At 37.8% G+C, this 24,634-nt stretch overlaps 1 protein-coding gene across 1 annotated transcript in view; it reads right to left on the bottom strand.

Moving 5' to 3' along the window:
• Window positions 1-140: 140 nt before the first annotated feature.
• Window positions 141-24,634, bottom strand: part of LOC134533767 (vacuolar protein sorting-associated protein 8 homolog) — a 71,019-nt gene continuing 46,525 nt past the window's right edge. Inside the window, exons 14-21 of the mRNA XM_063371407.1 lie at window positions 24,348-24,498; window positions 18,687-18,928; window positions 17,107-17,427; window positions 16,030-16,430; window positions 15,115-15,249; window positions 9,864-10,056; window positions 6,787-6,958; window positions 141-638 (exon numbers count right to left, since the gene is read on the bottom strand). Of these exons, the coding sequence (XP_063227477.1) occupies window positions 522-638; window positions 6,787-6,958; window positions 9,864-10,056; window positions 15,115-15,249; window positions 16,030-16,430; window positions 17,107-17,427; window positions 18,687-18,928; window positions 24,348-24,498 (1,732 nt within the window). The 3' untranslated portion in view covers window positions 141-521. The remainder of the gene's footprint in view (window positions 639-6,786; window positions 6,959-9,863; window positions 10,057-15,114; window positions 15,250-16,029; window positions 16,431-17,106; window positions 17,428-18,686; window positions 18,929-24,347; window positions 24,499-24,634) is intronic.

The following is a 24,634-nucleotide window of genomic DNA, read 5'->3' as shown; positions in this document are numbered from 1 at the left end:
ATCTACACTTATAATCTCCACTAGAAAATTATGTTATCAACATAGTTCTCGCAAATGGTAAAGAAGTTAAAAGGTTAATTTACAAAAAAAAGTACTAATTGGAGAGGAATAATGAAGGTGAGAATAAAAAACAGGTAATATATTTGTATTTGAAAATAACTATACTTTCGTATATATTACCTATAAATATATTTTACAAGATAACTAATATAGCAAAAACAATAATCTCGCAACAGTAAACCGAACATAAACAAGATTCTCAAAACATTTTTTGTACACACGAAATAACAGTAAAAAAAGTATTCATTAACAAAACACTGGAAGTATATAGTGGAATGCATGTACAGAGTGTATTTACACAGTTATGTTACAGTGAATATAAACTTATCGTTTTGTGAAAATCCTAATCATCTACAGATCGTCCCCAGTCTTTGGTGGTTTTGGTTCATTTGCCACAAGCAAGAGTTCTTATTTTTTCATTGGCTGACCAATGCATGACTAGATGTCCCGAGCCCAGGCGACTAGAAAAGTCCTTCGAGGTCGGGAGGGGGCGGAGGGCTTAGCTTCAGAGCAAAGTCCTCGCTCTGCAGCAACCCCGAGTTGGACGCAGGGGAGAACACTTGCCCCGATGTGCTGGCCTGGAAACAAGTTGTGAACTGGTCAGAGTACGTATCACAGCCTTAACGAGGATTTAGGCCCCGCCATCTCGGAACTTTCCCATTGTGGCTACAGTTATAAACTTTTAACTAATCATCCAAATTTTAAACACGTCAAGGCATAAATCATATCTCGAAGGACTTCTATTCCATGTTGCGACCACACATTTATTATCAGGCTCTCGCCTGTAAGCACCGTGAGGAAATAACTTCCTATTTCACGCAGGCTACTACATCTATCACGATAACCACATCAGTTCACAAGTGTTGACTTCAACAAGTATCCAAAGGTAAGTCCTATGCCATGTCAAGCCAAAAAAATTTAACACAGAAACTTTATTGCAAGTGGTACAAAAATAATTGAAATTATACAATGGTGAGGCCTAATACCCCTTAACAGGTGTGTTCTGAAATAACACTTGTCACCATCCCATTTCTTCATTTGTCATCATTTCAGTACAGGATAAAAATATTAAATTTATTAATGACCTTAAATTTTGTAACAAAATAGTTCTTTAGACCAGTTTTTAACCCGAAAATATTCACTGATGACCAATTTCAATAATTTTTTATGGCAAAATAAAAAAAAATTAATGAGACAACAGCCATTAAGTTATGAATACAGTAAAAATAAATTTGTATAGTCTTTTCTATGCATAAGAGGCAGCATATTTTAATGTTTTTTAGCTGGAAAACTAGTAAACAGAGTGTCCAGTATCATGGGGAAACAGAACACCCTGGAATAGCAAAGGAATTTAAAATTTCAGGAAAACCAAAGGGAATGACAGGAAGATATATTTTAGGTCAAGGAATTTAAATGAAATTGTTTGAGAAATGAGTGTACTGTATTGCTGCACATTAAACGTACCACTCATATTGAATTGTGGTTGTCTTCAATATGTTGCAATGCTGTTGTACCAAGTATGTATTTTTAAAGCAGTCGTATTTTATGGCACGTGAGGCCGAATTTTATCTGTGATGGTACTCCTGAGTGTGATGAAAGGTACTTCACTTTACACAGTTTTTGAAGTGAAATTTATTTGGGCACGATGAGAGTAAAAATTTCAAGGCCGAATTTTAATGCAACATTTTCGTGAAACATTTTTGTGAAACATTTATAATGCAAAAAGGCCAGAGAATAGGTATAAAGAAGAGATATAAAGAGAACACTATGCAATACATATTGCTGGGCTCATTTTTGTTCTCCTCTTTGTGCAATGATTGGTTACCCCCTTCCCCCCCCCCCCCCAAAAAAAAAAACAAAAAAAAAACTGAGAGAGATAGATGAACGAAAGAATTAGACAGTGTGTGCATGCGCTTGAATTTTATATTTGCTACCAGCACACTCTTGTTCCTCCTTGTTCAACAGCAGCGTACAGAGCACTGTTGAGACAGTCCCTCGCTTTTCCCGCATAGATAGCGCTACCTGTTAGGAATTTCATATTTCATTCAAGATTTGGCGTGTTTCAAATGGCAGAACTGTTTGAAGAAACAGCAACAAGCACAGTTTTTCTTTATGGTGTGAGTATTTCAACAGTGATTAATATTTATTGTAATTAATCATTTTTGATTGATCAATAATAAATTATTGATATCATGAGTAGTTATTATAAAGTGAGTAATAATTTTGTTAATTCATGTTGGATTTATTTTTATTACAGTAAACTCCCGGTATATCGCGCCCCGATTGATCGCGGAATCGGGTATATCGCGGGTCAAACCATGTCCCCCAGTCAGAAATGAATAATAATGGAATAAATGGTTGATAGCCGATTAGGATAATTTTGCGTTGTAACTAACAAACTAAGCATCGGGCAGAAAAAAGCCCTAGGCGTAGAAAATGTCCGCAGTGAAATTCTAAACAAGATATCTCCGTACATTATTCCTCTATCTTGTAGTGTTTTCAAATTATGGTCCAATCCAGCCCAGTGATATTTTCTGAAAGACTAGTTCTTAATGTCGCTTTATCTCACAAATGAAGCATCGGACAGGGGACCTGATAAAGCCCACCGTCCAGCGACATTATCCAGCGTGACTCGGCTGGGGGATTGATGTTGGATAGGCTTGGTTGTCGGCAAGCGCTGGGTAGGGAGAGGCGAGCCGAGAATATGGAGAGAGGTAGAGATTAGAGCGGGCAGAAACATGGAGAGGGGGAGTGGGGGAGGGAATGTGTTCACGCAGCACACAGGCAGAGCATGAGTCACTTGACTGAGCAGCGTCCCTGCGTACAAGGCAAAATCAGGTAGTCCGGTGTTTAAAATTCCACTCCAGAATCATAATTGGTACATCTGTATATAAATGTTTTGTTACAACTTAAACCTACAGACGTTATATTATTGGGTAATTCATTGTATTATACACGTTCATCTTTTTACTTTGGTATAATGTTTTAACATTAAATGGTAAAGTAAATCAGCTAGCGTATTTTTAATCTTTGCCCAGGAATTCCCAGTGGTCCAATACTTACGTGAACCATACTGTACCACTTTTGCCGTGAGGTAGTAAACAATTCCCGGAAATGTTCATGTGTAGCGGTCTCCCGACCTTTAACCAGAGGCTGGGGAATATAACACTTGCCGATCCGAGAAACACACACTCAGCAACTCGACACAGTGTTTGGTGAAATAAGTAAAGACATAGTTTAACACGGTTTTTTAATACGGCGTCACTGATTGCGCTAAAATTAAATTGGCGCAATTTTTGTTTCCCACACGTGACCATTTATAATTTACTGTAAGCATGGATAATAAAGTTTAACGACTTGACAACGATAGACGATTCTTTATTTTTTATTGTACGAATGCTAGAATAGTTTTTTTTCCTGTATCTGCGGCCTACTTCTGCAAAAGACAAGCTATCTGTAAGTAAATATAGAATTTTTATTTTGTTAATCAAACTCGGTACTTTGCGATTCATATTCGGTTTGAAGTATCACTACGGCCTTTCTTTTTAGAAGACTTCGACCACAGAATCGTGTGTAACCGCACACACTGCACTTACTTTGTTACGGACACTGACGAAGCAGATACTGTGGCTGACACCACGAGACTGGCAGCAGCTTGTGGTGCCGCACGTGTGTATGGCGGCGTGTGGCGCGCTCGTAGGCCGTGCGACAAACTGTGCGCGGCATGCGGAAAAATAAAAACAATTCAACATTTAATATTTATCTTTAAAATTTATTATTTTTATTTTTTCACCCGCGTTTAGTGAAAACTGCGGATGCAAAGTCCGCACAACGGCGGGCCGTCTATACTGTGCGTGCTTGCCGACCTATTAGAACACAGGCGGTGTTTTATGCCTTTTGACCTTGGTCACATCGAAACATCGCGGTTATGCAACAACGCGGGGTAAAAGTTATGTCCCCCGACAACCGCGTTAAATAGGGAGTGTACTGTATTTATTTTAATAAAATTTCTAATAAAAATCAAAATAGTATAGGATTCTTAAATACTTGAAATGAAAGCCAAAAAACACCGCACTGTGATATCTTATTAATCATTGTGTAAAATGGCATTTCAATATTGTAAGTAGTTTACCAATAATTAACAGAATAATAATTTTGTCAGGTTAGGTTAGTGTCATTTAAAATACCTAGTATAGATTTGTGTAAATTCTTGATTAGGTTAGGTTAGCTACGTTTAAAATATTGTATACGTGAGAATGGTTGCTCACATAGATTTCATATTTTAGTTACCATAAAGCTATAATATCCGCATTAGTGTAAATATCAATGAAACAAATTCAAAAAATTTAACTAATATTTTAGCTAGATTTTCATTTGGATCCTTTAAATCTTTCCTTAAATTCTATTACTAATACTATAAGTTTTTTAAAAAACTGTCTTCAATCACTCTCTCTTTCTCTCTGCCATTTTACCACTTACGATATACTTACGAGTCAAGGTTTAAATTGCCAAACAAGTTTCCCTTCTATCATGTATACTGAGTTACAAATACTCTTTTTTTTTTCCTTCAGGATTATTGTTAATGTGAAAAAATTTTTTTCTCAACATTGAAATTAAATACCATGGCAGTGAATTGGTGGTTTTATATTAAAATATTACACATTTTTGTCAGTGAAAACTATTAAAAGACCTGGACGGACCAGGGGAATGTCAAGGATTTTTGTCTGTTGGTTTTACTGGACACCTTGGTAAAAAGACAAATTTACAGAGCTACCGTATTTACCCAAAATAACGCGACTATGAATATAATGCGACCCCAAACACTTTGATTATTAGTTTATGAAAAAGACTTTATGAATTGGAAATCGCAATTCAAGTACAAAGCACTTAAGTTACAACTAGCATACCTATCCCCCCCCCCCCCCCCCCCCCCCCAAAGTTTTTACCCACTTAACCACTAGTGCATGTTTTTTGCCATTTGACCACTAGTGGTTGTTTTTTCCCATTTGACAGCTAGTGCATGTTTTTTTCCCATTTGACCGTTAGTGCATGCGTTGGTGTCGCATTGCCGCTGACACACTGTCCTCCACATCAGTTTCCCCACCACATAACTAACTATTTTCCTCACGCGAATTTTTGTAACGCTAAAAAATTGTAGCCCCCTCAGCAAAAAAGATTCACTTAAACTGTGTTTTATGACTGTAATTCAAAAAGCAAAGAATATGGTGCTATATGGTGGTCATCTGGGGTAAAAGGGGAGGGGAAGGAGATGCCTTGACAGCAACCACCATGAAGAGAAGTGGAAGGAACATTGTACAAACACCATTTGCACCCTCTACTTCCTGCTGCATCTCTTATCTGTCTTGCCTGTGCAAAGACCCAGGAAGCTCCAGAGTGAAGTGGCATAAGTGATGTAGTTTGCAGGGAAAGCTTGTAGTTTTTCAATAAAGTGGTGGTTGAGGAAGCGGTAATTATCGGCGGTCTGAAGTGGCATACATGATACATTTAACAGGCAGAGCCTGTAGTTTTTCAACTAAGCTATTCCCAATGGCAAGATACAAGTTCCCACAGTTTTGGTAAAAATTGTAGCAATGTAATCAGGTAAATACTGTATTTACATATTTTGTAACTAGATCAAGTTACGTATATTATTCATGCCCTAGATTCCAAAAAGTTAGGCCAGTGTTTATTTATCACTCCAAATGGTGAATTACAGAAATGGTTGTGGTAGGTTTTACCTCGGTCAGATATTAATTTAAACTTTCATAATAATCATCTTCACAAACGGAAAAAAAAAAAAAAAAACCCACCTAAAATGAAATTAAGTATTGTACATGGGAAAAGCAAAGTTATGATTTAATGAGTGAGTTTTTATAACTACATATAAATATTTTCATAAATTGTTACCTATTATTACGCTGTCGAGATTAGGTATTAGAAGAAATATCTTTTTTGTCCTATGTATGCAACTTATTGGGAATAATATGTATTTGCTTTCAAAATATATTAGAACTCTAAATCATTCATTCCCAGAAGAATAATTTAGATACCATAAAAACCGTAAAACTACAAAGAACAAAAATACACCAACTATAATAGTAATAGGTTACCAGCAACCATAACAATCCGAACAACTACCGTATAAATCATGTAAGAAACCTTTTTGACATGACGTCTAATAAATCGATGAACGCCGGCTGCACGCACGAAAAAGTGTCTGTTACGCTGTGTCCCATTACGCTCATTGTACGCTTGCGCCGCATCTATCTCTCTTCCACTCGATTGGAACAACCATCGATTTGACTTTTTCAAGGCACATTAAACTTGAAACACTCCCATCGTTTCCTACTTTTCCTATCATCGTCCTATTCTTAACAGAATAACACAGATTGGAAGAAGTTAAATAGCAAACATGTATAAAAGTTATAGTTAAAATAATCTCTTCGTTAAAGTAATAAACATATCAGAATTAATGAGTGCAAATAAAAGTAAATTTATCAATTATATTGTAGATTTCATTTCACTACTCCTTTGTATCCATACAAAATAGTGATAATTCAATAAAAATGATTCAATTTTATTTATAAAAGTATGCAAAAATTTCATCAATGTTTTGATATGACGTCACGGTATACTATCGTCCGTAAACAGACTTTACAGACAACCAATTTTTTTTTTTAAGAACTGACCCAATACTCGTTCTGAGCGGTGCATGCGTCTACTCACCTGAGATCTGTCGGGGGAGAGCGCCCTGTCTGTGGTGCCGTCCGGGGGCTGTGGCGGCAGAGCGTGGGTCTCCTGCGACGAAGGCTTGTCCAGGTCGGGGCTGCCCGAGGTCCTCGAGCACACGTAGCACCGCGGAGAGTCCCGGCAGCTCGAGTGGTAGCTGTGGCGGCACCTGCAGCACAGCCGTGGTCGCTCTGAATGCCGTACAGTCATACACGTCACTACCGTGGCATCAACGTGATAGGAAACTACTGGGAGTTAAATGAAAAGGTGTACTAATAAAGAGGAGGGATTGCCTAGCCTTCACACAAAAAAAAAAAAGAAAAAAAAAAAAGGGGGATAGTTTGACATTTGATTCAACATTTCAAATTGATTTTTTTATTATTCGTTACCAATAAACACCAAGTGGGACTCGTTCACAAATAAAATTTAATTTAACGAAATTTAACATAGTATGATGTTAAGACGACTAATTGCAAAATTAGATTTGTTTTCAGCAAAATCAGTCATGCATTGTTTTTACATGCAAAAAAATAATCTGTGTTTATGATATTAAGTTATTTACAGTACTCTATTTTATTTTTAACTGACATCAAAAAAAGGAGGAAGTTTTTAATTTGTTTGTATATATGTTGTTTTTATGTATGTTCGGGCATAACTTAATTTTTTTATGAACCAATTTTAATGATTCTTTTTGCATTGGGTTCAATATAGCTCCAAGGTGGTCCCATTTCAATTTCATTGTTATTGGACCTTGTACTTCGAAGATACACCAGGGAACTCCTCAAAATCAAATGTGATTTGCGTAGTGATTGAGGTATTGTTAGGTTTATGACAATCTCAAATCAAGGAAGGGTAACCAACTATGGTCAAGGATGTGCTGGACTGGACTGGACTTCGAAGGTTAACGACAAACAGCATGAATGTGTAGTTTGAGTTATTATGAATATAAAGTCAATACTATAGGTAGGTACCTTACTATAGAACTAAGCAGAAACACATTGGAACTCTTTAGCAAAAAATAAAAGCATAAATACGGTGAATTTATTTGTTGTGTGAATTATGCAATTTTTAATATATTTTATAAGTTAGAAGGATAATTTTTTAGTATATAATGTCAATTACAGGACAAAGTTTGACTTTGCCATAATATAATTTCTATTGTGTAACTTACTTAATAATTTATTTGATTCTAAATTAGACAGTGCTATTTCTACCAAGGTTTTCTCATGACTGAGAGCAACATTTTTCTTTTCTAGGTATATAACAGCTTTATTAAGTGTAGTGCCCTGTAACTAGTGCACCGTGACTGCCCAGCTTAGAATCAAAGATAACATTCGCCTGAAACTTTGCAACAGCAGGAGTTATCGCAGCAAGGCTATCTTCATCTTTCATTCTGCTTCCAATTGTATCATCATCAAATTTCATTAATACGTATTCAGGAAATTCGCCTTCTTCGATTTGTTCTCTCCGAAGAGCAGGACACTGAAATTTCTTGACAATCCCTATTGCTCCACTTACAAGCCGGTCTGAGACAGATATATTTCGCCTTAGCATGATCTAGAATTCTTTTGTTAACTTCAGCGTATATAATAAACATCCACAGTTATCGACACCTTTTGGCACGACAATGTTTGGTGGCGTCTTTCCATAAGTGGCTATTCAAGAGACTGCTACAGCATTTATGGTGTAAACTCTACGTGTTTTTGCATTTGCTGCATCCACTTGTTTCAAAGTGGGATGGATTCGAACTGAAACTCCGTCAGAACTCCCATGTTAAAGATAATCTGATTGGTAGTTAATTCACCATCTCCCAAATTAATCAACAGATCAATGAATTCACTCACGTTTGATTGTCCTATATTTATTGTCAGCTCGCAAAATGCCACTAATTAATTTCTGTTGCAAAAATATGGTTGTAAAAAACATGGCCACGTTATATGTATGTATATTCTACGCATTTAAGCCAGAAGGCAAACATTGTTATGGTAAGTTACATTTTATATGAATGTTATTTTTTGAGATTATTATTATTAATAATGCTATTGCTGTTATGATTGAAATCTAGCGCCATGTTTATTCTTGTATTCCTTAAAATTACTTTACTTCCTACACATGCTTGATGCCCTGTATACATGCCCTTGTATCTCATTTGCTGAAGGTTTGTAGGTTGCTGGAATCTTTGGGATCCCAGGAGGCGACGGAATGCGACTCCTCGTTCTATTCAAAAATGGTTAAATGAGATGGTACTCACATTATCAGCAAAGCCCTTCTTTCAACTGAACTGAGCACATGTTGAGATAAATTGGGAAGCATACCGTACAAGAATTAGGCTGAAAACACACACCACCTGTAACCGAGCCTCCTGATGCTCCTCAGGGGCAGCGGGAGGTACGCCATCGTTGGCGGAAAGACTCCCCGATAAAAGCTGGGCAAGGTGGCACAACTATAAAATGTTGGGAGTCCCATTCGAGGAGAGGCAGGTTCGAATCCCAATCCATGCATCGTGATTTTGCTTTTGCAAAGTTTACTGAAATAAGTCCAGAGAAATGCTGGGATGATTCCTTAATGCAGGCCATGGTCGATTCTTTCTACAGTTTCTCTAAATTGCATTCCATATGCCCATAAACAGTAATGTCTAGATTAACAGTGCTTCGATTAACCGTGGTTCCTAAAGCACCATTAGATAATATCCTAGGTCCTTTAGAAATTTTTTCAACTGTTGTCAAAAGCCTTAAGGAAAATTAACTTCAAAAATGACATTTACTCATTGGGTGAATCATGGAGTGATGTGAAAGAATCTAAACTGAAAAAAGCTGGTAAAAAACAACTCTGCGAAAAATTATACCACCAGGCCAACTGAAAACCAAGGTAATTTTCTTATTATATCCGTGTTGTCTGAGATTTTGCTTATCCGAGATTGTCGAGGTTCGAGGTCCACAGTAACTCAGTTAATTGAGACACTACTGTGATCTCTTCTACGAGATGTAAAATTTAATTATTTATAAACAAGTTCCTGGCTCTGATAGGGTTTTACGTAACTTGGTCATGAACCTCCGAGACTACAGTGCGCCCACCTGAAGACGACGACCCTGGCGGGGCTCTGCAGCGCGCCCAGGGGCTTGTGGCAGACCGCGCACGTCGCCTGCGGGGAGACGCCCCGGGCAGCGAGGGCCAGCTCCCTGGCCAGCATGTGGTGCAGGTCGGAGCTCAGCAGTCGCGACGTCACTTGCAGCAGGGTCTCCTCGTAGCACGAGTTGCTCAGCATTCCTGGCGCACACATGCATGGCCTCTACGCACTGGAGACTGCCGACAGGCAGGCAGGGAGTGTGAAGAGAACAATCTTGTTACCTTTACTTGTGGTCTGACAGTATTACAAAATTTACATTTTATATTGAATAATTTGCTATTTAGTATTCCCAATTAAATTTTTTTTAAATTATTAATTATTTTTCAACAATAGATACAGTAACAGGAACTCATTCACAAAAAAAGAAATGGGAAGATGATAACACGTACGAATTCAAAAACATTTAATCAGAAATTTCTATTTATTTTCTTTAAAAATAAGTACATGCATGTGTCTTTAAGTTTAAAAATTATCATCATACATTACGACATTAGTCATTACATATAAAATAATAACTTTACTGTGATTCGTATTTATATTTCTTGGACTCCTGTGAAGTATGTAAAACATATTTTAACAGTATTATGAATCTTGATTATAAAAATATTTGTTATTCGAAATAAATTTTTTATTCAATTTGAAATCTGATTTAAATTTTAAAACCATGATTCATGGCTGGAGTGTATGAATTAGTTTGTATTAGAGAAAAAGAAATCCTAGGAAAAGATAAAACCAAGTATAAGAGTGGAGAGTAGAAAAAAATAGAGGAAATCAGAAAACTGGGTAAATAATTATCATATATTTATTTATATAAATAGCTAATGCTTGGCATACGTTACTATGCCTCTTTCAATTTTTCTGTAATTTGTTTGAAGTAGGTAGTCATATACAAAGCATCTCTCTCTATATTCTATATAAGTGCCTCTATAAATCTCACTATTTCTCTATACACATATAAAAATCTCTAGCTGTATATATATTTATATATCACTATCCATATCACTATATCGCTGTTTCTATCAACATATATCTCAATCTATCTCCCTATCTATATCTCTCTAAGGGCCGGTTTCACCAAGCAGGTTTAATTTTGTTACAAAACGAGATTTACAAAACTAGATGAAGTATAATCGTAAGTTTAATTCCGACGTGTGTTTCACCATCGTTACACAAGTTTAAATTAATCGAGATTTCTAAAACTCGATTTATAAATGCCTTCCACATAAAAACACCAATTACCTAGCGAATACCCGAATATCTGTCGGAGATACCCGAATATGTATTTTTTTCCCCTCTTGTAGCTGCAGCTTTTGGCCGAGCGTAATTTATGGTGGCCGCATCAACCTAAAAAAAACTTTTTATTTTTTTGAAAAATTAGTAATACCGTGGAAATTGTCATATCGCATATAAACATGATTGGCAATGGTGCAGTTTCAGCTGTAATTAAAGAAAAGCGACAAAGTCGAAATCTTTCGCCACATGAGAAGACAGTTTTGTTACATCAGTCTATGTGCAGACTTTTTCGACAGACGGAAATGGGTTCTGAAGTCCACTTCATCATAGCTTTCAAAATAATTACTCCTTTCGCGAATTGTACGAGGTCGACGCAAGAGAATAAAATCATCTCCATCCGAATCTTCTTCAAATATAACATTGTAAGCTGTTCGAGCCATTTGTTTACATATGTTAAGCAAGATTAGCTGCGCAAACTGGATGAACTTGGCCAGTTAATATAAAATCTCACTTTACTCTGGAAAATCGAGATTACGCATGTGGTGAAACGCAGAATCGACTAAACGAGTTTATATTGAAACAAATTGAGATTAATTTGCTTAAACTAAGTAGGTGAAACCAGCCCTAAGTCTCTACATATCTCTATATATCCATCACTCTATATCTCTATATATCTGTATGTATTATCCCTCTCTCTATATTTATATGTCTATATCTTCCTACCTATATAATTATAAAACAGAAGAGAACACACAAACATTTATATATATATATATATATATATATATATATATATATATATATATATATATATATAAAAAATCTATCTATTTACCTGTTACAGGTGTGACACATGTATTTAAATGCAACGTTGTGTCAAAATTTCAAAGCAATTGGTGATGAACTTTCGGAGATTTAAGATTTTTAACTAACGAACATTTACATTTTTATTTACGTATATAGAAGAAGATATACCTATGTTATATTTATATATTATTGTTACAATATTAATATTTAAATATATTATACTTATCATATGAATATTATGAAGTAATCCGCAAATTTTTGGGTTGAGTTGAGTCGAGCCAAGTGTACAGTAATAATATCTTCGAGTCAAGCCGAGTCAAGTTTACATTTGATAATTTTTAGATGAGTAGAGTTGAGACTTAAATAATAGAGTTGAGATCAAGTAATTACAGAAATTTTTAGAGAACAATTTTAAGTTACTGGTATTTATATTAAAGTACCACTAGCATCATACTAAAGTTCATAGTAGTAATCTGTTATAATGTTTCTGAATGGGGAAAAAAAAAGCAGGAAATAGCAAGTTAGTACTTGTCAGAGTTAAAAATTTTTAAAGATGGATTCATCTAGCTAAAACCACTGATAGGTAATTTTGAGCTGATACGAGAGCTGATAATGGCGTGATAAATTGTTGTAACAACAAGTACTCGTAATAACCGAATATAGAAAATTGAAGTCAAGTTAGATTCCTGACTTCTTAAACTGTCTTAATTGTAGACTATAACTCGAAAACAGTGCTTTGTATTGAAAAAATGCACAGAATAAAAGTTGTAGTAAATTTAATTACGAATAAAAAAGGCCTGTTATGATTTTTTATATCTACAGCGGTTTTCGTTATGGGTTCCGATAAATACTCACGCTAAGTGAATTCACGTCACACGAGTTCGGCTGACCGGCTGGTTATTTTCGATCAAAACGTGGCGAAGGAACTTGTGTGGATCAGGTAGAAAACATTCGGCTATAAACGAAAGATATAAGAACAATGCTATCCTGAAATGCTGTGACATGTTTTTGGAGTAGATAATCACAGCGACAGACCGACAGGATGCGCTCCCGCCCTTGCTGTCAGCGATGTTTATTTTGACAGCTCAAGCAATTATCTTTTCCACATCCCTTCACAGCGTAAAAAAAAAAAGAAAAAAAAACATGTTAGAATGCAGATGGAAAAGTAACTTTGCAGCAAAATAAATATATTTACGGCCCTGCTAAATTTTTCTATTCAATAAAATTTGAGGTATTAGTGATTTTTCAGCAGAAACTGCTGTGTGACTAATAAACAAATTGTATCATAATAACTTAAACTTATAAAGTATTTATTAACGGCGAAGGACAGTCGTATAAGCCCATAAAAATATTAATTTTACTGAGAATGGACTATACAACCTGGCTTTTGCCGCACGCGGTGTGGGAGGGGAGGAGGATGCTGACAGTTTCTCACGCAGAAGGTTGAAATAAGGGAGGGAATGTGTTGAAATGTTAGTTGGAAAAGGGGGGGAGGGTGTTTTTACATGGTTTGTGGCTCTGGGAGGGATGAGCCTTGAAGAATTAGCAGGGGATGGAAGAGGTAAGCGTCATGTCACGTATGACGTCAAGCCGCCGTTACCGCCAGCCTGGCCGGACGAGTTTCTTGCTCCCTCTCCCGCATGGCTTAAAACCTGCATGATTAGAGCGTGTAGGCTTCGGCCTGAGACGCATTTAGAGTCTATCCCTAACCCACACCCCTCCCAAACATACTTAGTTTTAATTTAGGTTAGGAAAAAAAAAAATTTTATGCTCTCGCAGAATCTAACACAGTGGCTTTTCGTGCGGGCGGGTAAGATAACATGACAGCTGAGACGGCTTTACGTGCGATAGTGGACGCGCCGAGCTCTCGGCTTGACACTGCCGCGTGGACAGTCTAGAGGGGTGGTATCTATTTTTAGCCGTCTTTTGTCTGCCTGCCTGCTTACAGTACAGCTCTCGCCAAGATAAACGTGAACACACAGCGCCCAACAAAGTGTAACAGACTTGTTTTTCAGCCGATTTTACTCAAATTTTCGACTTTCTCTGCTCAAATTTTTCACTGTTTCTCAAAAAACGGTTGTACTGTATAAACAGAATGGACGCATCAGAGGGGGGTCGCATTGGCGGGATTCTACTGTACCCTTTTTTTATGTTTAATGGAACTTCAAAGGAAGTATTTTTCTCTATACAAGTTAGCCATTTGTGTCAAGTGAATAGGTAAGTAAATATGTATATACCGGTAACTGTCACTTGATGATTTCATCTAAAATTGAGTATTTTATTCTCACTGGATTTTGCGAAACTCTGTAGTTGTGAAGACTTTTGAAGTAAAGGATAATTGAGTGGTTAAAAAAATAAAAAATGAGAAAATTAAAAAAACATATATCTTGCTTAAAATTATTTTATCATAAAATTTCTCTAGATGATAATTCTGAAGGGGAGCATATTTATTTTTAGAAAGAATAAAAACAGATATTTTTATAACTTCCTAACATGTTTTACAATTGTTTCCTAAGAGTATGTTGTGATACACCCAGTAGTTAACTGTTTTAAAGGTTGTTGAGTAAACACATTACAAATGGTGAGAACGGTCAGCTGGGTTAGGTTAGCTATGTACATATCAAATACTACAAAATTGTATGGAATGTGTGTTAGGTATGGTTGGTTAGATTAAATAGTTTAAAATAGTTAGGGCAGTTGGTTAGGTTAAAATAGTTAGGTACCTTATAACTCCATAGTTACTAACATTGTTTCACAGTAGTTTTAATGTAGCAATCCCAACTTAACCAACTGTTCCCCCACTTAAATGCTATTTTTAATGTACCTACTCACTTGTTAAAATAATAACCTACTGGTAAACTTTGTACTCTAAATATCACAATGCCTTTTAGAAAATGACTCAAAAACTGATTCATAACCATCCTGACATTCAAGTGTAGGTATTTATAAACCAGTCAGATTTAAAATGGGACTTTTTCAGCATAATCTAGCAACATAGAAAGGGCAAGTTTTCCTTTCTTGCCCCATGTCTAATTAATATGAGTATCACTGATACTAATATTAGTAATGACATGGATAAAATGGAAATGGAGACTGGTAATAATTGGAAAACAACATTGGTGCAAAAATTCAGGTGCAGAGCCAGCAAGTTGCCTCACCCATCATCAGCTCCCGAATGTCCCCAAACTTGCCCCCCGTGTATGCTGGGTCTTTCAGGATGAATTGCAGCATCGCAGGCAGTGAAACGTGACTGCTCATGCACATCAGCAGCTGCTGGGTGAGATCCTTCAGTTCTGCCAACACAAAACAGATCAAATGCTGTTGGAGCCAAGGCAGGTCTCACCACAAATATGTAGACACTAATGCTGTGCAGATCCCATGCAATACGACTACGGCAATGCTCAGCAATGCACTCTCAAATAAGGCTTAGCTTCGATAAGTTGGCAGTAATTTAGGACAGTCAGTAGTGTTTTTCAAGTACTGTCAATGTTGTTTGAAAGCATAATGTTTAAACGTCGGTATAGGAAGTCAATAATACTAGAGTACATCCCTGTAAAGAAGTTTCTCAAGGTACTTAAAAATTCAGACTTCTTGACAGGAAAAACTTATTAAAAGTTTACAACTGTACATATTAATAGGTCAAGTGCTAAATTATTAAAACTTTTTTATAGGAAAACTAGCTGCAGTACCCGGCGTTGCCCGGGCTAAACACATGGAGCTTTATTGTCTGCGAGTTAAATCAAACTGGATAGCGCTATATGACAGTGTGTTGGACATAGAGAAATGTCACACAATTACTGTTGGTATGTTTATGATCTATGATTTTTTGTCTACCCATGGCGATCGGTTATTTATTATTTATTATTAATTATAAATTATTAAGACCACTAATCGAAATAAAAACTATCCTATCTCTCAAGTTGGAAAAAATGTCACATAAATGTCAATTTTCATCGAAATCGGTTGACTTGGTGAAGAGTTCACTGGAAACAAACATCAGGACACTGGATTTATATATATTAAGATTTTCCCTAAATGGGATTTTGATAAGAGTGTGTTGCTGTGACGCGCACCTCGGGAGTCGCGGGCGGGGTCCCGCTGCGGCCTCATGACGCACTCGAGCAGCGAGAACCACATCTCCTGGCGCGCGCGCTCGTCGAGGGAGGCGGATGCCCGCTGGCACAGCGCCTGCAGCCGGGCCACCAGGTGCGCCAGCTCGCCCTCGCCGGCCCGCTCGAGGCGCCCCAGCAGCAGGGCGAGGGCGCCGCGGTGGTCGCCCGCCCGCTCCAGCAGGAACGCCGTGGCCTCGGCGTGGCCCCGGGCCCGGGTGATGGCCGTGGCCTCGTCCAGGCGGTAGCCGTCGCAGGCCGCCAGGAAGCCCAGCACCTCGCCCGGGGCATGGTCGCACAGCAGCGCGATGTGCAGCTCCGCCAGGCGCGGCTCCAGCGGGGGGTCGTCCCGGCCGGGGCCCTCCCTGCCGCACGCACCCTCCCCTTCACACTGGCTCGACCTAGCCGGGCACTCTCCGGCAACATGCCGTGAATCCATTTCCCGGTTCTCGGAACACACGTTAGGGCACTGGTAACAGTGTCTGGCATGTAACCAGGACCACGCCCTAACGGGATTACATGCCTGGGGGAGTATCGATGTTTATTTTGAGGTGTGAACCTAATGCACATGCTGGTACGTAGGGCCTATGCGAACATCAGCTGTTTGGTTCAAATCAAATATGAATATTAATACCAAATTATTTATCAAATAGTAAGAATGAGAATTACAATCCCACTAAAGACAATTTTTCACGTCATGTAAAAACTTCGGAAAATCAAACAAATACCTATTACTCAAGTGAAAGGTTACCCTAGTTAAATCGGCTACAATAATTATATGGAAAATGTTTGTTAAAATATTTAAATTACGAAATAACTTGCTTATTAATTGTGCAGCTAACCTAAACCTAACTTAACCTTAACAACCAAACTTTCATTTCAGTTCCTACTTGCCTTATTTTCCACAACCTGATACTCTACCTATACTTTGATGCAGAAAATTTTTGTGAACCGCATAATACAGTCTTGTTTCCTTTTTGTTAAAATAAGCCAAATCTTGTGGGTTTCAAATGAAACAGTTACAATTAGAAGAAGTGTCACCTGTACTGGAAGACGGCGCGGAGGAAGGCGAGCAGCAGGCGGGGTTGGTCGTGCAGGCGCTCCACCACGGCCGGCACGAGGCGTGGCAGGTGCGCGCACACCAGCTGGGCCGTGCGGCCGGCGTCCAGGTCCAGCAGCTCGGGCGCCTGCTCCAGCACCTGTGCCTCCACGCGCGGCGCGCGGCCCTCCCCGCCGCACTGCGCCAGCAGGTTGTGCAGGAAGGAGAACACCTGCGGCCGGCGCAGCGGGTCCCGCAGGTAGCACTGCAGGATCCGGTGGTGCTCGCGCCGCCGCTCGTACAGCAGCTCGCACACCCGGTAGCTGTGGGCATGCACACGTACATACCGCATCCTGCATCCATTCCAATACAACAAGCCATACTGTAACATGCCTCCCTAGTTCTACCCTCAGATTTACTGTGAAGAAAAATTAAATAAAAATGGTTGTCTGTAAAGTCGGTTTACAGACGATAGTTTAACGTGACAACGTCATAACAAAACATTGAAAATTATTGTATACTTTAATGAATAAAATTTTGTTTTTATTTTTTTTAAATTGAATTATCACTATTTTGTATGGATACAAAGAAGGAGTGAAATGAAATCTACAATTTAATTGATAATTTTACTTTTATTTGCACTCATTAATTCAAATATGTTTATTACTTTAACGAAGAGATTATTTTAACTATAACTTTTATACATGCTTGCTATTTAACTTCTTCCAATCAGTGTTATTCTGTTAAGGATAGGACAATGATAGGAAACGTTAGTAGGAAACGAATGGGAGTGTTTCAAGTTTAATGTGCCTCGAAAAAGTCAAATCGTTGGTTGTTCCAATCGAGTGGAAGAGAGATTGATGCGGCGCAAGCGTACAATGAGCGTAACGGGACACAGCGTAACTGGAAAATGTGCATTACGGAACACTTTTTTGTGCGTACAGATGGCGTTCATCGATTTATTAGACGTTCTCACGTCAAAAAATTCAAAGATGTACTTTAATTTAACATATTTTTTTGTAAAAGGAAAATGGTAGTTCTGATGCATTGGTTCTGCTAAGTAAGGAAGTTTACTAATCTTACAGTTATACTTGGCATTTAGTGCACCAACTGTACTGGTCATTTATTTTAATGTATCAACCTTATTTAAAGTAATTTTTTTTTGCTTTTAAACATAAAGTACTTGGCATATTTATAAAATATATAGTGTTTGCACTTGTGATTATCTGCATTTTTACCTTGATGTAAGAGTTGATTGTAGTAATGACTAATTTTGACGAGTTTACCAACAAATGTAGGCGGTAATTAAAATTGTAAGTTACACTCTATTTTCAAATTTCCAACTCTAAATAATTATATCCATGCGCAAAATTTATGTGGTAAAGTACTTTTTCTGTCATCTACCAAAAATCCTTTTAAAAGAGGAATTTTATCAAGTTACTGACTTATTACTTACAAATATTGAATTTATGGAGATTCTCACTGTGATTATTTACAGTAAATATTTAATCTGTTTTATAGCGGTCATCTGATCTGCCAGGTAGAGAAGGGAAGCGGGAAGCGGGAGGGACGGGGCACTCACAAGCCGGCGCCGTCGGCGAGGCGCAGCAGTCGGTCCTGGTCGAAGTGCTGCAGCCCGCCCACCCTCATGAGCTCCAGCAGCGCCTGCTGCCGCTCCTCGTGGTGGCCGAGACTGGTCGAGCCCGAGCTCTCCGTCAGGAACTCCACCACCTGCTCGAACAGCTGGCGGTCCACGTGCAGGCCGCACCACGGCTTGGCCAGCTGCCGCGCCAGGAACGTGAACAGCGACCCCACCTGGCTCGGCTGCCAGGCACGCCAAGACAGCACAATCAGTCCCACTGTCTCTGTGCAGACTCGTGTGCCTACCTGTATCAGATGATCTTCAGTTCACAGGATAGTATGAAGCCCCACCACAACCTATTTCAAAGTTTACAGAAGTGAAAGGTTAGGTTTGTTCAGTGTCATAAATAACAGTTATTTGTTTTTTCGGGGAGGGTTGGGAAGGTATTAGTACGTTACCGTAACACCGTAACTAAAATTAAAGGTGTGTTAGAGTATGCTTGCGGTTTTTGTTTGTAATACTCTACGACCGTAATATATATATATATATATATATATATTATACACACACACATATATATATATATCCTTGCAATATGGTGTTTCTTTTCACGAGCGATCGGAAAATTTCAGAATACACTAGAGTCCCGTTATAGCGAGGTGTCACGGTTCCGGGTTTGATCCTCGCTATAACCGATTTGGACAGATTTTGGCCCCCTAAAAATAAAGATTAACCGAAAATAGCATAAAAATTGTGTTTACACCTTTATAATTGGAAAATAACAAGTTATATTAACATAATCTTAATTTCTGTGAGCAGATGTGTGAATTCTCTTTAAAACGATACCCCAAAAGTACGGATGCCATCACAGATTGCGTCAAAATAACTAGATACCCTATCACGCCACATAAGTATAGCATCTCAGCCCGCAATCGATTACTCGACTTGGCCCGCGGCCGATGCAGCATTGTCCTGCTATCTATTGTCGACGCGGGCTGTCTGCTGGCTGCCATGTTGGTTCGGGATGTAGATAACAGGCGGCGCTAGTGTAGAGCGACGATTTAATACCTTACAAAAAAGCAGGAGTGCTGCAACGCACGTACACCTCAAACGAAATAGTCGCTGGAAAACTACACTTTTATCATTTAAAGAAACTTGTAAACTTTTTTAGAAAATAAATTTGGGATTAAACTCAAACCATCACCACCCGCTTTACGCACAGATACTCCAACAAGCAACTGACCGAAACAAAAGTTACAAGAAAACTGTCCTAGCGATTCGGAAATAAATACGGTACTTAAGGCCTATTTGTCAGATAGTAAAATAAATAACGTGACATGTTTGTAAACGTGTCACGACTGAAATAATTCCAAACAAGTTTATAAATATTTGTGTATTATTAACGTGATCAATTAGCAACAAGTATAAAGACGGCTCTGATGTTTTTGGCCTAACATAGTTATAAACAATGTTGTTATTCGTTAATGAAAATGTCCCAACAAATTAATTAAGAGCATTTATATTAAAAAAAAGTGTGCATTATTGTTTAATGACGAGAAAAAAAATAGATTTTGTCTATTTTCTAAATAATAAGAAATACGTTCAAGTATATGTATATTCAAAGGCTTGGTTTATTCGAGTCGAGCAAACCTTGGCCTTGAAGCCAAGCGGAAGTTTGATAAAAGAAAGAAAGGACGGGATTCTATTTTTAAAGTCACACATTTAGGTGGCGACTGCAAGACTGAAGAATTTGACAGGTGTCAACTGCAATATGTCTAGTGGCGAGCGAGAGGGGTGAAGCTAAAGCAGACAAATAACCAAGGCGCGCTTCACGCGATCACGCCGTAAATTCCTCAAAAATACCTCGTTATAGCCGTGTTCTCGCTATTACTGTGCTCGCTATAACGGGATTCTCCTGTACCTCGGAACTGTTCGTGTGTTGCTCTTGTGAGCTGTAGGCTTCCTATATCTGGACTGAAAGGTATGTGGGCCTATGGTCTAGTTTGCAACATAAACAAAGAAGATGGCGTGAGTCTTTGTCAATAAAATATATCACCGCGATCGTTATTTTACCGCATTATGCGTTATAGTTACGAAACAGTTATCTCAGCTTAGAAAAATGTCTCAATCGGCAACGTGTTACGTATCAACGGGGGGAAAGAATACCTTTTGGATTATAAACATCATCCGTACCGCAAGAATTTATGGCAGAAAGTTCCGTATAGTTATTAAAGTAATTAAGTAAGTAGGTACTGTTGCAATTTTTTGCAGTGTTTACAGTGATAAAACGAATTGCATTTTATTTTTATAGCAAGATGGTTCAAGTAGACATTGCCTGTTGTTATAACACAGGAATTAACAGATATTTTCGTGTTTTTGGCACTTTTTTTTTTCGTTAATCCATAAAAAAAAGTTAATTTCGCAGGAAAATCAAATTTCATAGTTTTTTTTTGCGTTTTTCGTCTTTTTTTCACGATCACAAAAATTGCACGGCCCTAATAATAAGTACTGAGCATCGTAGTGATAAAAATATACTAAATAAAGTGTTCTGATGAATTGTTACCTAGCTTTATCTATACCATTCATGTCCAGTTTTTCTGTAAACAGTAATGTATGGTGAGATACTACTGGTAAACTCTTGTCCGCAGTGTCCCAAAAATTTTCAATTCGAGAGCTTTTAACAGAAACATCAAACTGTTAAAAAGAGTTGTTAAAAGATCTTTATGCTTAACACATTAGTTACAAGAAATTTGCTGACACTAGTTTCCTCAATGCCGTTGAAAGATCATTTTTTCAAACCATAGAAAATACAATAAAAAATATTGGTTACTGGTTATTGGGTATCGGATTGGTAAAATATTAATTAGCGGAACGTGTATTGGAATGAGTTTTTTTTCAGTATTGGGCCATCACTAATGAACTTAGTATAAAGGTTGGACTTGGAAACTTTATAGAACAAGATGGAGGAACAAAATTAATGTGTCATATTTTATAATTTCACTTCAATGTACATGTCTTTATTTCTCTATGAACCATAAGTGAATAATTTTGTAGGTAGGTATATCTTTTAATGTAAAACTTCTTTGCTCAAGGAATGAGATATTTTGTTTAACCAATGAGGATTGTATTTTCAAGTTTCATAATTAATATTATATGACTAAAAGTTTGTAAAACAATCTGGTATTGGTCGAAGACGGTAGAACAAAAACTATTGCTGGAAAAATAAAAGTTTGTTTGGAATTTTTAAGTGAAAAAAGGAAAATGGTAATTGATATAGGAACCTTCGTAGAAGCAAGATGTGAAATTACATTACTGAAGAAATTGAAATTAAGACATTTTGAATACTTTGAAGAATAGCATGAAATAATAGAAGAAATTGATAATATTGATAATTTAGAAATATTTATTGACCTGTAGAGGAATTACGATTTATACGAAGATTATAAGAAACATTGAGGCGTTCCCAGGATGAAGAATATGAATCACAGCTACGAAGATTGGAAGTAATATTGAGGTGTTCCCAGGACGAAGAAAGAAATATACTGAATAATCAACAGTACGAGACCATCCGGAAACAATGAGAGGCGTTCCCAGGACGAAGACGAACAACGTGAGGCATTTCCAGGATGAAGACTAGGGATCAACGAGAGGCGTTCCCAGGACGAAGACGAACGTGAGGCGTTTCCAGGACGAAGACTAGGGATCAACGAGAGGCGTTCTCAGGACGAAGACGAACAACGAGAGGCGTTCCCAGGACGAAGACGAGGAATTGCTAAGAGGCGTTCCCTGGACGAAGTCGTAGAAAGGCGGAGAGGCGTTTCCAGGACGAAGACACGGAACAGCAGAGAGGCGTTTCAAGGATGAAGATGAGGAATATTCGTTGCTGAGTTCCCGTATAAAGAAGACAGAAACCGTAATGCATAGTTCTAGTACAATGAACTATTCCTACAGGTCGGTCATATATTTATAAAGGAATATAGTAATACTTACTAGTTTTGCAAAACTAACACACCGTAATATAGTTAAAATCACGTAAAATCAGTAAATACCCCTTTCGCCAATACCAGAATGCTTAAGTCGATGACAACTTGAGTTAATGTTTAAATGTTGTATGTCATCTAATCTAACGAACTAGCGAATTTTACCACGACATACCCAGCTCTACCTACTGAATAGTCAGGATAATAAAAAAATTAATTCATTTTGTATAGTAAACATTCAATGATTGGAGACTTGCAATAAAACAGGTTCAATGAGGTTGATGTTATTTTACTGATATGAAACAAATTATGAATATCAGTTGGTAGTAATTGAATGTCACTGAAAATTGATAACTGTTATTTTTCGATCACGATATGTATATTATGTCATTCATATTCAGTCTACGTATTAACACACTTTTATTGTTTACTTATAATTACAACTTCATAGAAGTTGTTGGCGCCCACAAATTAATATTAACTAACTGATTCGTTCTTTTGCTTTTATTCTATAAATCCATTAGAATGGGTCTAAGTACACTCGAGTTATTCAGAGCCAAATCGATTTATACTAATCAATAAATGGTTTGACAAAGAAGACCCGTTTATTAGCAATAAAGAAAAAAAAAAGTTACAATCTATTCATTGCTGTTTAACTGTCCTAAATAAAGTGACATTTCACTCTGACGAAAAATTTATATTAAAAAGGTTATGTCCAAATTCTGTAAATTTCAAATAGAAGAATACAGTTGGTCCCCTAGTTGCTAGATGAATCTTAACTTACGGTAAAAAAAAAGATAAAATTATTTTCTGCAAAAGATATACAATATGATAAATAATTATTTAATATTCATTGAAAGTACAGAAGAAGGTATACATGAAAGTTACTTTTGGTCTTACAATCAAAAAGGTGGTATTGAAGCTTGGGTAGATCATAGATGTCATCAGACTTACATATTGTATCAATGTGGCTAGCACAAGGATGACCAGCCAGCCAGTGCACCAGCTTGCGGTAGGGGCGCCATACTGGTAACACCCGTCTACTACTGGCATGGCAATCCTATTAGCTGTGGCTACTCTCTACCTCCCTCAAAGGTTCGGCACATTTCCAGAGCCCAATCTGCGGGAAGTAGTGTAACTAGGATGCCACTGTTCTCGCAGCTTAGTGTGTTAAGTAAGTAGAGGATTCTGATGACACAACACTTCGAAGGGTTACGAGACCTTACCAGAGCGGGGCTGAGAGGTATTTAAATGGGGCAAATGACCCGAAAGAACCGTGATGTGAAGAGAGTGAATAACCTCTTGGCAAGTGATCAGCCGGTGACAAACGACGGGCCCCGTGTGCGAAGATCGGATCATCGGAGAGTGGTGTTCAGGAACAGTGTTGCGTAAAGCCATGTGTTGGGACTGAGATGTGTAGTAAGAAACAAACAGTAGGAAGAGCCACTGTCGAGCTGGGCTCTAATGGGAGGAGTGAATAGTAAACTTATGAAAGTGTTATTAATTTGTGGACGGAGATTTAAATTGTGGGAATTTAAAAAAATAGTGTAAGTACTAGGTAATGAATAGAACTGTAATTAATTATTTGGTCTATCCTTTCTGGATCCGTTCTTTTTTGACACACTTAATATCATCTTAGTTAAAATTTTCAATGCAACCAAAAAACTGCCACATGACTCACCATGAACCCAGAGCCTTTAACCATGACGAGAAGCAAGATGTCGACCAGCCTCTGGACCTGCCGGAGCCCCAGCTCCGACGTGAACTCAGGCTCTTCGAACGCCAGCGCCAGCACGTTCAGGAACTCGCGAGTGTCAAACTGCAGAAGCGTCCTGAGACAGTTGTGGGAGAACAAGTATAACACATATACTTAAACAATACACGTTTCAATAACCCTAGTGGTGTGGTCAAAACACACAAACACAATGAATCTCTCTAATTTAAACATGAATTTCAGGATAGGTCATT

Source organism: Bacillus rossius, chromosome 7, assembly GCF_032445375.1.
Source record: "Bacillus rossius redtenbacheri isolate Brsri chromosome 7, Brsri_v3, whole genome shotgun sequence".
Classification (NCBI taxonomy): domain Eukaryota; kingdom Metazoa; phylum Arthropoda; class Insecta; order Phasmatodea; family Bacillidae; genus Bacillus; species Bacillus rossius.
Note: the sequence above shows the minus strand (reverse complement) of the source record. Positions and strands in the feature narration are given on the sequence as shown.